The sequence below is a fragment of the Nilaparvata lugens genome, chromosome 5 (genome assembly GCF_014356525.2).
Source record: "Nilaparvata lugens isolate BPH chromosome 5, ASM1435652v1, whole genome shotgun sequence".
Taxonomy (NCBI): Eukaryota; Metazoa; Arthropoda; class Insecta; order Hemiptera; family Delphacidae; genus Nilaparvata; species Nilaparvata lugens.
The window spans coordinates 73,402,491-73,416,157 of NC_052508.1; the positions used below are offsets into that span (position 1 = coordinate 73,402,491).

Genomic DNA, 13,667 nt, shown 5'->3' on the forward strand with positions numbered 1-13,667 from the left:
CATTAAAGTGATCCGAACCTCCCATCAATACTATTACAATGCGGCGCTTCCTAACAAGATGGCGGATTTTTGTGCCAGGGTATTAGTCGAGTTTCCATACAGTATATGTAGACTGTGTCTTCAATTTTAAATTTAAAACTAAGTGTAGATGCAGAAGGCAGAAGAAAACAATTCCATTGCTGATATATATTTCCGATACATGACTGATGATGGTATTTATTTATTTATCACATTGTGTACACATACTTAACATGAGGAAAGGCACAACAGGCGCATGCCCAAAACTGTCCCATTTCCAATTTATACTATACTGTCCAAATCAAAAAATTGGTTGTCACTTTCACTTTTCAAAATAGGTACAATTTACGCTCTTCAATACTCAGATAAACGAACAAATTTTGAATCAAATAGATACTATTAGAGTCTAGAATCAAAAAATCCAGAACAGTAACTCAATAATTATTCAAAAAGTCTAAATTTTGAATGAAACTAACAAGTTTTGAGCTAAAAACCTCACACTTTACAAAAATCCACAGCTGTGAACCTAAATATATATACCCAGCACTCAATGATTCTCATCTTCTGTGTCTACAGGTAATTAGATTGAAATTGTAAGTTGAAATCGGATGTAACAAGCTTTTAATAGTGTTATATTATTAACAATAGTTTAACACATTCAGAAATCAGATCACAGTTTGTAGCACTACAGAACTGAGACACTGCTGTCGCACGGATATGTGTCTTGTTCTCCTACCACCATCACCGTGTCGCGTGCTTAGCTCGGCCGTACGTCGGCGCGGGCTCGGTACGGATATACGTGTCCCGGCCTTTACTTGTTCTTGGATTTAGTGAGTGAATACTCGAGTCTACGCACAGGCCACAGTGCCCATGTAGGCTCATTCCGTAACCTATAATATGCAAACCTGATTTAAGTAAATAATTATTTGTCTTCTTCTTCTTCTTGCCTTCATGGATTAGGCTTTTGCCTGTTCCGACTCACAACAGCATTCTACAAAAAATTTAAATGTTTTGGAGGAATATATTATATCTAAAATTTATAGCTTATACAAGTATAAAATGTTATTAATTTTGAATTTCTTTATCAGCTTTTCCTATATTCTTATTTGATTTCCTCTATTGCCATCTTTTCCGAGGTCTACCAATCTCTTTTTCCTATCGGATGGTAATTTAAAATTTTTAAAGGAATTCTTTCCGTTGGCATTCTTATAATATGTTCCCTCCACTCGTTTCGATGACATACACCTTTCTCATTCATGTTGAAGGCACCCAATTCTCTTCTTATTTCTTCATTTCTTATGTGGTCTCGTCTGTCACAGCCCTTCGTTCTGCGTAGGAATCTCATTTCTGCTGCCTGCAGCCTGCTCTCCTGTGATTTCGTGGTGATCCATGATTCACTTCCATACAGGAGAACAGGGGCAGCCATCACTCTGTAGAACTCCATTATATAAATAATTATTTGTATTTTATATTATTCATCATTTTTGTACTTACTGTATTTTGGGAATAAAGAATATTCTTGATTGATTGATTGATTGATCTTGAATGTGAACAAGATGTGTAATATGTTTATCACTTGTGTCGTAGATTTAGCGAGCGTGGAAGTAGTTCAACGTAGCAAACGGGTACGGACCTGTGGCGGCTTGCTGGACGATTATGACAAGGACGTGTTCTGTCTCTCTCAGCCGAACCCAGTGGGGCTGGAAGATGGCGACCAGGTGGACTCGATGCACTCCGATTGGTGTCAGTCGAGCAACTTGTACTCTTTCTCGCAGCCTGTGCAAATGGACGACCTCCTTGTCTCCACGCAACAGCTGTCCACTCAAACGTCTGGAAGTCAGGTTAGTTTAGTCATAGAGAAACAATAGCTCGAGTAGATATCCCATGGTATAGGGCGTTTATGTCGCAACTTTTACTGTTATCTCAAGCCGATAGTCCACGTATCTCTTTCCCAAAAAGGTGTGTGACGCTGGTAGTCTCTCATATTGTATCTTTCATACACTCTTACCCCAACAAAACAGTAAAAATCTACAGTAATCGACTTGAGGTAACAGTAAAAGTTGCGACATAAACGCCCTATACCATGTGATATCTACTCAAGCTATTGTTTCTTCTATGGTTTAGTATTCTTTATCATTTCTTTCCTACACTACTCCTCTTCCTTATTTATCCAGTCTATTTTCTTCATTTTTTCTTCCACTATTTTTTTCCTGACTATTCATTCTTTTTTTTCTAGTATTGTATTCTTCTTTCTTTCTCTAACAGTTTTGAGACACATGACGGTTCAAATCTGAGTTCGATCCTGTATTTTTAATAAAATCACTTCCCTGTGTGAACTCAAAGTAGATTGATTCCATTTCCTCCCAAGCTGAATTTGAGACAGTTTACGTGGGTTTCTACTACACAACTCGTTCAAGTCACAATTTTTATTTCTCTGTCATGTAACCCATGTCAGAGGTACATGAAAAAACAATTACAATATGGAAAAAAGTCCTTTACATACTTAATTTCCTTAAACTATCGTGTAGCGTCCCACTATAGAGTCTATAAGTGTACGTTCTGTGTACAGTAAATTGTTCCAGTTCCAATCGTAAATTGTTCCTTCACGTGACTAGTGCAAAATGTTCCCATGGAACGCCATTTCAAAATAGTTGGTTCAAGCTTTTGGCGCGCACATATAACGTTGATTTACACTAAAATGTGTTGTTTACTAGCTGCGTGAATGAAGAAAGGCTGTTCTACAAACTTACCGTCTATAAAAGTGTAAATTTCTTTTTCCTACAGTTACGTTGAAAAGTGGCAATGCTGCACTGATTACAGAACGCAAAGAATCACTTTTCCGCTTTAGTGCGGGAAAAATCTTTTCTGCACTCCAGATTTGCAACATGGCAACGCAAAATACTTAGTAGGTTATATGGAGCAACAGTGCAGCAAAATGAAAATGAAGTTGGTAACAGTGACTGGGCTGCTATAGTGAGCAGAGGTGCAACGAAGCACAACGAGCACCTTATTAAGTAGATATTATAACCAAGGACAACATTTTTATTCAATTTGACAATAAATTAAGGTTTTTATCAATGATAAAATTACACAGAAAAACATTTGATGCATTTCAGGCAATTTTACCCATAATTACACACTTTTCATATTCAATGGTAACTGTAGGAAAAATTTAATGTGAAATACGTGCGCAAAGTTCCTCTGCTGCACTCAACAAACCATTCCGCCCTCGCCTACGGCTCGGGCGTAAACGTTTCTTTCGGTGCAGCAAACTGTTACTTTGCGCACTAGTTGCACAAATAACTATTATTCCATTAATTTCAAATTTACAATAAATTGATCTGGGCTATTTCTACCAATTGAATACCGTAAATAGCGGTGAAAATAAATAACTAATCGTAGTAAAAGAAAAAAAATATTAGATACTGTAAAGTATTGTTTAAATAGAGCTCAAATAACAATGTATGTCTATAATCTATAATATAATAAAGTAAAGAATGGCTTATACACGTACGGGTTATGAAATTCACGAAACATCACGTCTGAACTACTAGACTGATTAACTTGAAATTTTGCATATTGATTCTTAATTAACCAGGGATGGTTATAGACCTATTTTAAATTCTTCAAGTTTTCAGTCTGTCAAGTTTTAAAATAGACGCTTGCGGAGCACGGGTTACCTGCTAATCAGGAATTCCTTTCGAAATAATACAGCTATCAGTTCAGACTAATTTGAAACGGTCTTCATCTTTTTTGCAGACATCTATGCAGAAACTGGTTCGAAGAATGACCCGTTTCTTCGTCACAGTTGACACAGAAGAAGCCATCAAATGTCTAATCAAGAAACTCGATGACCTGGAATTCTCTTGGAAGAAAAATGGATCAGATATGGTAAGACATTATTTCGACTGTTTAACTTTGAACATATTCCTTACTAATTTTATATCAATTTTGTAACAAAAACCTCAAAAAGTGTTTGAAGAAGGCTATATCTCTGCTGACTGGAAGAGTTCAAATAACATGTCAATAACTAAATTAATGCAGATTTAATGAAGAGTTTAAATAGTCTCAATCACTCATTTCTGGTTACAAAGAATAGGTGACACGGAATAACGGAAACGTTTAAAAACGCCATAAAACATCAGTGGGAAGGGGGCAAAAATTATTTTATTCAAACTAATGTAAAGTTCAAGACTTGCCATTTGAGAATTATTAATAACATCTATCATTTTTTGACAATTACTTCTTCAAGATGTGAACTTCTTCTTTAAATCTGTGTTGACGATTCCTCATTGGTTCCTGCAACGTTGCGTTTCCTGGTCCCATGATCTGTCCACCTGAGATTTTCTGTTTGTGGAGCTATCTCAAATCAAACGTTTTCACAATTTGACCAATAACTGTGGTTGAATCATAACAGACAATTCAAAATGAAATCAACAATATCCCAGCTGAAATGTTGCAGCAATCGTTCAGGAATCTCAACACAGATTTCAAGAGTGTATTCCTGCAGGAGGAAGCCATCTTGAAGAATTAATTGTCAAAAAGTGATAGATGTTATTAATAATTCTCAAATGGCAAGTCTTGAACTTTACATTAGTTTGAATAAAATCATTTTTGTCCTTCCCACTTTATGTTTGGTCCAAACAGCGTTTTTAAAAGTTCCCGTTATTCTGTATCACCCTGTATTTGTTAATATTTGAGGTTTAATATTGAAACCTTGAAAATAAGGGAGCATCGAAAGGGTAAATTGGAAGTATTTTGTTGACACTTGAGGTTCAATTTTGAGGATAAGGGTACATTGGAGGTGTTTGCTAATACTTGAGGTTTAATTTTGAAACCTTGAAAACAATGGAGCAAACCAAGGAATCAGGAGGGAGGGACCAGTGTAATTGATTGTATTCATTTTTGTAACATAAGTTTTTTTGTAATCAACTAATAATGTTTTATTTTCTTAGGTGACAATATCTACCGTCGATAAACGAAAGTGCAATTTGGTGTTCAAAGCAACCATTTTGAAAATGGAGGGTGATACACTGGTCGACTTTAGACTTTCTAAAGGCTGCGGTTTAGAATTCAAACGATGCTTTTTGTCGATCAAGAAGAGCTTGAGGAGATTGATTCATTCTAGGTAATACATTTTCTCAACTTCCTTAACCTTCCGGTAGTCTCGCCCTACTCAATCACACGAGCAGTCGCGTGTTGTATTTTTTACAACATCCAATTTTCCAGGTGTTATGTACTCTGTTTACTGTCAAAACATATTAATTAATTGTATAATTACTTTTTTCATGTTCTTGCTGTTATTTTACGCCTATGAACATTTGGATGATTACCATTTCATAGCCCAATAAGGTACATCAAGCAAAGCCATCAATTCTGTGTTATTGGTTCGTTTACAGTCCCCGTATACAGTCTTTCCCTATCTTATGCACAGTGCGACTTATGGACTAAATGGCACCTAAAGACTGAACCATTGCTCGGTTGTTACTGCAACTCAGTGGAGTGATGGGGAGAAAGTTTTGGAATGCATAGGTGACTCATTCACTGACACCACCCCATTCAATAGTTTTGTGCAGCAAAAAAAAACTGACACTGTTGTAGTTTTTACAACAGCGCGACGGTCGGAAGGTTAATCGAATCATCCTATTTGGTACGTTAGAGCACAGAGAAAATATAGCATAAGAAGATATCCTATATTTGTTTATGTTCCAAATTTCAAGCCGATTTTATGTTAACTCAAGTCGATTACTGTCGACTTGTGTCCATTGTTTTGGCAGAAGGTTCTCTTCAATTAAATTTTAAAGGAAAGTTTAGGAAAGCTAGGTTTTGGTTTTTAAATGGCAATATGTTAATAATAACTTGAAATTTGTTGATAATTTTATGTGATAAACTTAATGAAAAGTTGAAATACTCGCACATATGAGATATTGCACGAATGACACGGAATGCCCTATACCATGGGATATCTTCTTATGCTTGATATTTTTTCCCTTGATTATAGTAAGAAAAATTACAAAAATATTACCGTACTGCTCTTAAAACAATCGAATTAACTTATTAAATGAATTCAGTTCTGCAGATCTTGACTTCTTTGATGAATTACTGGAATAAATAAATATTCCAACTGATTCTTTAAGATTTTAGTAAAATCAATGCGTCGACTCACATTTAGAAAATAATTCTTTATTCTTTATTGATTGATATAATAAGTGTACATCATATAAATGATAGGGAGAGGAAAAATAAGGTGACCTTGTGCTATTCCTCTCCCCAATTTACAATTAGTCCGAAATAGGTTAAGTCTGTAGCTCTTCACTTCGCAAAATTTTCAGACCACTAATATGTTCACAAAGTAAATTTTAAAATTTAGATGCTTCAAAACAAAAAATAGAACAGATATTTCACATTATTATCACTTGAATAGAGAAGATTCATATATTAAAGAAATAATTTTGAAAAAGAACCGAAAAAACAAACTTAATTCTAGAAGCACAGCTGTATACATAGAGATCATTATAAACCATTATCTTCTAAAACATAGTTATTTCCACTCTGTAATATTGATGAATAATCTGTACAGTTTTGGAGACTTGTTCATCAATATTATTTTAATCCAATTCAGACACAAAAGCGTCAGAAAATATGTTTTTTTTATGAAAATTACTGTCTCTTCTTTAGTTTTCATCCTACTTGAACTAATGCTATAAATATCTTATAAATAATTAATATTGCACTTTTACAACAGTACTCACGGTTTTTTTTGTTTGACGGACGCGTTTCGTGGCACTGAGCCACATCCTCACCGTACAAGGAGTAACTAATGTGCGAGATAAATTACTTTTAACATGAAGAGGAGAAACCCAATTCTCCCTCCACAGTTTGTAGCATAGTCACAGACGGACATCCTGCGCACAATTGGATGCGCCGTGTCATTTCGCTTCACGTTCTTGTGATGGACACATCTCCGTAACACACACTTTGGAACATTGCCAGTGGAGGGGAGCGAAGCGTTACAAAGCTCTCTCACACAGACACAAAAGAAGGAGAATGCTGCTAGGTAGTGGGAGAGATTAGTGGAGGATAGAGCATCGGACCTCTCCGTCTTTGAGAAAGAGCCGTGTTAAAAGAAATTTATCTCGCACTTTAGCTAGTTACTAGCTAGTGAATCACATGCCATGAAACGCGTCCGTCAAACAAGGAAGCCGTGAGTCCTGTTGTAAAAGTGCCAGATTAATACTAATTATTTTAATTAATTATTTTCAATAAAATTATTGTTATTTGTGAAATATTGTTGAATCCTGTTTATGTGATAAAACCTTTATTTCAATCAGCCAATTTCATTTCCCTATGCTATCTTTCAGTTACCACTAATGATCTAAAAGTTTCTCTAATGAGAAAAAGTTAAAGTTGAACTAATGATCTGAATAATTATTTTCTCATGAAAATATTTATCTATCAATGTTGATCGATGAATGTTTTCATGAGAAACTTATTGAGATCATTAGTTTCTTGAGTTTCAATGGCATTATTTCTTGTATAGTGAGATGTACTAGATTCTATATTAAACAACTAAACAACGTTATTATGTTGTATTGAAGTACATTTACTTCAATATACTATCTCTAAGTTACCGCTTGATCAACATTGATAGATACATATTTTCATGAGAAAATAATTATTGAGATCATCATAGTTTCTTGAGTTTCAATGACATTATTTCTTAATATTGAGTGTTAAGACTAATAATGATTGTATTACATTATTTACAGGGAATGCCGGATAGATGATGCAATGATGTGTTGAAAACGAGGGACATTCGCTATAAGATTTCCAGCTAAAAGTGTGATATTTAGACGAATAATTTCTTTAAAGATTTATTTATGCAAACAATTTTGACATGATGTTAGTTAGTGGAACGTTTTTGCTAGTATATACTATCATTGATATTGTTCCAATGATCTTAATTTAAGAGTACTTTACTACTGTATTCACTTTTCCTTTTTGGGCTGCTACAGTTAGATCCGGTTGCACAGAAGTCTGTTAACTTTCAATCCCGATTAAATGTCATGTGAACCAATCAGAGAAGCCTTCTCAGAAAAATCATCTTTGATTGGTTCTCATGGAATTTAAATTTAACAGGTTTTTGTGCAACCGGGCGTTATTGTGTTGAATAAAAATTGTCAATACCCTTTTGAAATGGTTCACCACAACAATTTCCCAGGCCTTATTGTGTTAGATTAAATAAAAATTGTAAATACTCTTTTAAAATGTTTAATTGGTTCACCACAACAAAATCCCATTTGAAAAATCCTGAAACATGTGGTCGTGAACTAATAAAACATTTCAAAAAGATACTTGGCTATTTTTATGTTATTCTAATGAAGTAACTTACTGTATATTATACCATTTCTTGCTAGTTTTGAAGCATATGATAGTGTGAATTTATCTATCTTCTATTTAACAATTTATCCTTACAGATAGTGTAAAATGTGTTCAATACATCGAAGACATTGGCCCATATGAATAAAGTTCAGCATTTGCTCATACTTCTAAAATATGGAGCCTTAACATCATTTTCTATGAATAAACGTGAGCAAAACCTTTTGCTCATGCTCATCAAAAAAATAGTTTGAGCATTTGCTCAAAAGTGAAAGCTTATACTCAAAATTGTATGAATAGACTAGAGCATTTGCTCAACTTTTGAAGCAAATGCTTCAAAAAAGGTGAGTCTAGTCTAGAGCGGCTTATTACCTTTTGTTCATAGTAAAATGGCTCAACTAATTCGTATGAGGAAGAGGAAACTATACCAGATACGATCACAGCCAATAGCTGGGAACTATAAACCTCTTTTTAGATTCAACCATGATATATATCATCATTATTCCTACAAAAGAATAGATACAAAAGATAGCTACTGTACCTGTTATAAAGATAGCCATCGCAAAATAGGAAATAGGCATTTAAGAAGATGAGAGTGTAGACAATTATAAGAAGGCTATTGATATTATAAGAATATGCTGAAGATTATTATAGAGATGAAATTTTTTTACGCTATTATTTCAAAATTCTGAACTCAACTAACCTGAAACTCTATTCATAAATAGAAAACAGAACAGACAACGCAAAAACAAGTGGTGCACCCTACTTGCATATTTAGCGCTTCCGTGAGCTATAAAAACAAAGTAAGGCTACAAAAGCGAATCAGCTGATGAAAAATCTTTAAAATACGTGAGCATTTGCTCCAGAGTTCAGGAGTATAAGGTAAGAGTATAAGTTACAGCTTATTCATAAAAAGATGAGCAAATGCTTTTGCTTCTACCTTTTGCTCATGAGCAAAACCTTATGCTCCATGCTCTTGCTCATGAGCATTTGCTCTGGTTTTATTCATATGGGCCAATATATCTGTTTCTGAGGTGTTGGACGTTTTATGAGTTTTCACGCCAGAATAACATACCAGACATTGAAAAACATTGTTTGACGGTCTTTCAGAACAAAACTAGAGAAGTAATGCAGAGTGAAAAGTTTCTGTCAACTGATATTCATACACTAGAAACAATTTTGAAAATGAGCTCATTGAAATTTGACTCTGAACTTTAGTTGTTCAAATATACGGAAAAATGGGCTCTTGCAGAGGCTAATCGCCGAAACGTAGATTTGCAGACAGAATATTTCGATTGCATCAAAAGGCACAGATGCTTCAAAACTAGCAAGAAATGGTATAATATACAGTAAAATACTCAATTAGAATTGAATAAAAATAACCAAATATCCTTTTGAAATGTTTTATTAATGTCGTGAATTAACATGTTTCAGCATTTTTGCAAATGGGAAATTGCTGTGGTGAACTACTACCTCCGTAAACAAAGGCGTAGTGCATTTGTGTGACGTGAGCACAGGTAGGGCTCCTACACCAATAGAAACACTAGCTGATATAGATCAGCTGAAATCAACGAATTTTCATTGGTGTTTACGGAGGTAGTGGGTGAACCAATTGAAGATATTGATATTATTTGTGAATATTGGAAATACGAGATTTAAAATATACAATATGACAATAAATTATACTGAAAAATAATTATTTCCAGCAATCACTTTATCACCATAGTTCAGTGCTTGTTTTCACAAAGCATGAAAATGTTCACGAGACATTTATAGTTGTGAAAGAAATAATCTTATCTGAGATCTACTACTGTAAGGTTATTGAGAAACACCCAGAACAGAAGAGCTTCAGAGATAAATCGGTACGGTAATCAATAACTTTACTACAGTAGGTAGGCTATATTGCATTCTAAAATCCATAGTGTTCTATAGTTTCTTTAATCGAATAGTTCGAATCATTTTCTTGTTGTATTTTTATGAATGAAACCGATTGCAATATAAAATCGTGTACCGTATACCTATAAATAAAATTATTGTAAACAATTCTCATATTATTGAATAAAAATACTAAGAAATTGTCAAAAACCACAGATTTTTGCTACTTGGAAAGACCGGTTTCGGTTGTTACACCATTGTCAATCTCTGATAAACAGAGTTTTATCAATAAACCGGTTTATCAGAGATTGACAATGGTGTAACAACCGAAACCGGTAGTTCTAAGTATCAATAAATCTGTAGTTTTGACAATTTGTTAGTATTTTTAATATGAATAATTACCACAATATCAACTTCTCAACTACACAAAAAGTGAAAATTCTCATATTATTTCTAAATTAATCGAGTGTTAAACAATCAATCGAACAGACATGACGAGTTCCACTCCAAAATTCTTGAAGAGCAAGTTTGAACTTTGCCTCAATAACGACGATTTAAGTGATTGTAAATTCTTGGTTGGTGAACAAAAGTGCAGAATCAAAGGTCATAAACTGTTGTTTGGCATCTCTAGTCCTGTTTTTCGAGCTATGCTGTATGATGGACCCCACCATGCCGCAACTTTCGAGGTAATTGACGTTGAACCTGATGTCTCTCAAGGTATGAAACCTTGAAATATCGATTGCTGGAAATAATGATTTTTCTGGAGTGATCCGTGGTCTAGTGGATAGAGTGCTTGCGTAGAGCATAGAGATCCCGGGTTCAATCCCTATCATTATCAACATTTTTTTAAACCAGATCACTCCCGTGTTATCGGATGGGCACGTCAACTGTCGGTCCCGGCTGAAGTATGACAGTCGTAAGGCCCATTGACGGCTTAAATTATATATTCAGGCGGTGGGACCTTCCCACCAACAAAAGCCATACGCATTTACTTTTAATGATTTTTCTGTATAATTTATTGTCTTATTGTATATTTCAAATCTCGTATCTCCAATATAGAACCATTTCTATGAAACTGAACACTTGAATTAGGATTTTAAAGACTGAATCTATTGAGAAAAGTTTTACTTTAGAGAAACTAGATTGCTTGTGTTTATTCGAATGAAAGTACAATTTATAGCTTTGAACGATGTTGACTTCAATTATTTTTGTAATAATATTATAAGTCTAGTTTTTACGATTTACCTATTAAAATTAGTGTTATTCATCAATTGTCTGTATTTTGAATTTTTTTTACCCAACCTTCTCATATTTCACATTTATTTACAACATAGTTCAAACAAATAGTAATTAATTTATTTATTAACGTATCGATAATAGAATTAGAATTATTACTCATGTCATTGAAAAGGAAGAAGCCTACAGATCTCGTGTAAATGTAGTATAGTGTTAGTGAGTGATATCATAGAGAAACAATAGCGTAAGTAGATATCCCATGGTATAGGGCGTTTATGTTGCAACATTCATTGTTATCTCAAGCCGATTATTGTCGATTTTTACTGTTTTGTTGAGGTGAGAGTATATGAACGGCACAGTATGAGAGACTACCAGCTTCACGGGAAAGAACTACGTGGCTTGAGATAACCGTAAAAGTTGCGACATAAACGTCCTATACCATGTGATATCTCACGCTATTGTTTCTCTTAGTGATACTGAAAGTAATAGTGCATGGGCATTGCTCAGTTAGGCTGTGAAGGAGGGGTATACCCTCCCTTTAGTGTCGAACTTTAACCTATTAATTTAAGCTAGAATTGAACTGTTCGATAACCAAAGTGTTAGATTGCAGTCAAATTATAAGAAAAAAATTGTATTAAAAGATACAAACTAAAAACAATTTTTAATATTAATAGGTATTATCATAGAGAAAAGATAGAATACCAGGGCAGCAGAAACATGCAAGAGGTACTGAATTTGCAGTCTTGAATGATATAACCTAAAGTCCGAGATAAATTACTTTTAACTTGAAGAGGAGAAATCCATTTCTCCCTCCACAGTTTGTAGCATAGACACAGACGGACATCCTGCGCACAATTGGATGCGCCGTGTCATTTTGCTTCATGTTCTTGTGATGAAAACATCTCTGTAACATACACAAACCAATTTACCTGCTGACCAGTACATTACTTGGAACATTGCCAGCAATATATGGAGGGGAGTGTTGCCGCTCTCACTCGGACACAAAAGAAGGAGAATGCTGCTAGGTAGTGGGAGTGATTAGTGGAGGATAGAGCATCGGACCTCTCTGTCTTCGAGAAAGAGCCGTGTTAAAAGTAATTTATCTCGGACTTTAGTGAAAATACACCAGGGCAGCAGAAACATTCAAGAGGTACTGAATTCATCAGTCTTCTATATATAAAAGCGAAATGGCACTCACTCACTGACTGACTGACTGACTCACTCACTCACATAACTAAAAATCTACCGGACCAAAAACGTTCAAATTTGGTAGGTATGTTCAGTTGGCCCTTTAGAGGCGCACTAAGAAATCTTTTGGCAATATTTTAACTCTAAGGGTTGTTTTTAAGGGTTTAAAGTTCGTCTTTTAGCATGTATATTCTTCTTCTCCCAATCTCTTAATTATAATTGAAATTTCCATATCATATGTTACTATAGAACTATAATCTAGATAGAGTACCTCTTCGAAACAGTTGTTAACTGGCAACTAAATTAATAATTTTGTCAGGTTGGCATTAAGTTGAGTTGACTTTGTTAGGTTGGCACCAAGTTGAAGATTTCAATGCATTTATCGCGGAAAAATTGATTGGGCACTGCTACTTCAATCCTGGGAATAGTATATTACTAGCCGTCAGGCTCGCTTCACTCGCCATATCCGTTTAGCCAGACGTTTAGTCTGGACCCACGACTGGATTGTCCTAACATATGATAAAAATGCTCAAATGAAAAATGCAGGCGAGCGAAGCTCGCCTGCTGATCTCATTCTTGGACGATCCAGGGGGCGGAGCCCCCTGGCTAGACGGATATGGCGAGCGAAGCGAGCCTGGCGGCTAGTAATATACTATCAACTTAAGAACAAAGAAATAATGTTCAAGTTTTATTAAAGAGAAGTTCAATTTAAACAGTATAATTTTTAGCATTGTCAGTTCTTTACATTTTCATTAATATTAGGCTACTTATTTAATCGGGATTAAATGTCACGACAACAAATCAGAGAAGACTCATTTAAAAAATGCCTCTGGTGCTCGTTACATTTAATCAGGAATTTAATGGGCTTTTGTGCAACCGGGCATAAGTGTAGGCTACATGAAGGCTCTCAGGGTAAAGCCAGTTCTTATGAAACAGGCCCCTATCTAAAAAAATTCCATCGACACAATAAT

The 13,667-nt window shown here is 34.8% G+C and overlaps 1 protein-coding gene across 4 annotated transcripts in view; it reads left to right on the plus strand.

Annotated features, from left to right (window-relative positions):
• LOC111063362 (serine/threonine-protein kinase grp) overlaps positions 1-8,278 on the plus strand; it is a 52,222-nt gene extending 43,944 nt beyond the window's left edge. For all 4 annotated transcript variants that reach the window (XM_039429253.1, XM_039429252.1, XM_039429255.1 and 1 more), the window contains exons 8-11: positions 1,606-1,859; positions 3,778-3,909; positions 4,974-5,146; positions 7,788-8,278. In XM_039429253.1, coding sequence (XP_039285187.1) covers positions 1,606-1,859; positions 3,778-3,909; positions 4,974-5,146; positions 7,788-7,821 — 593 coding nt within the window. In that variant the 3' untranslated portion in view covers positions 7,822-8,278. The remainder of the gene's footprint in view (positions 1-1,605; positions 1,860-3,777; positions 3,910-4,973; positions 5,147-7,787) is intronic.
• Positions 8,279-13,667: the final 5,389 nt, after the last annotated feature.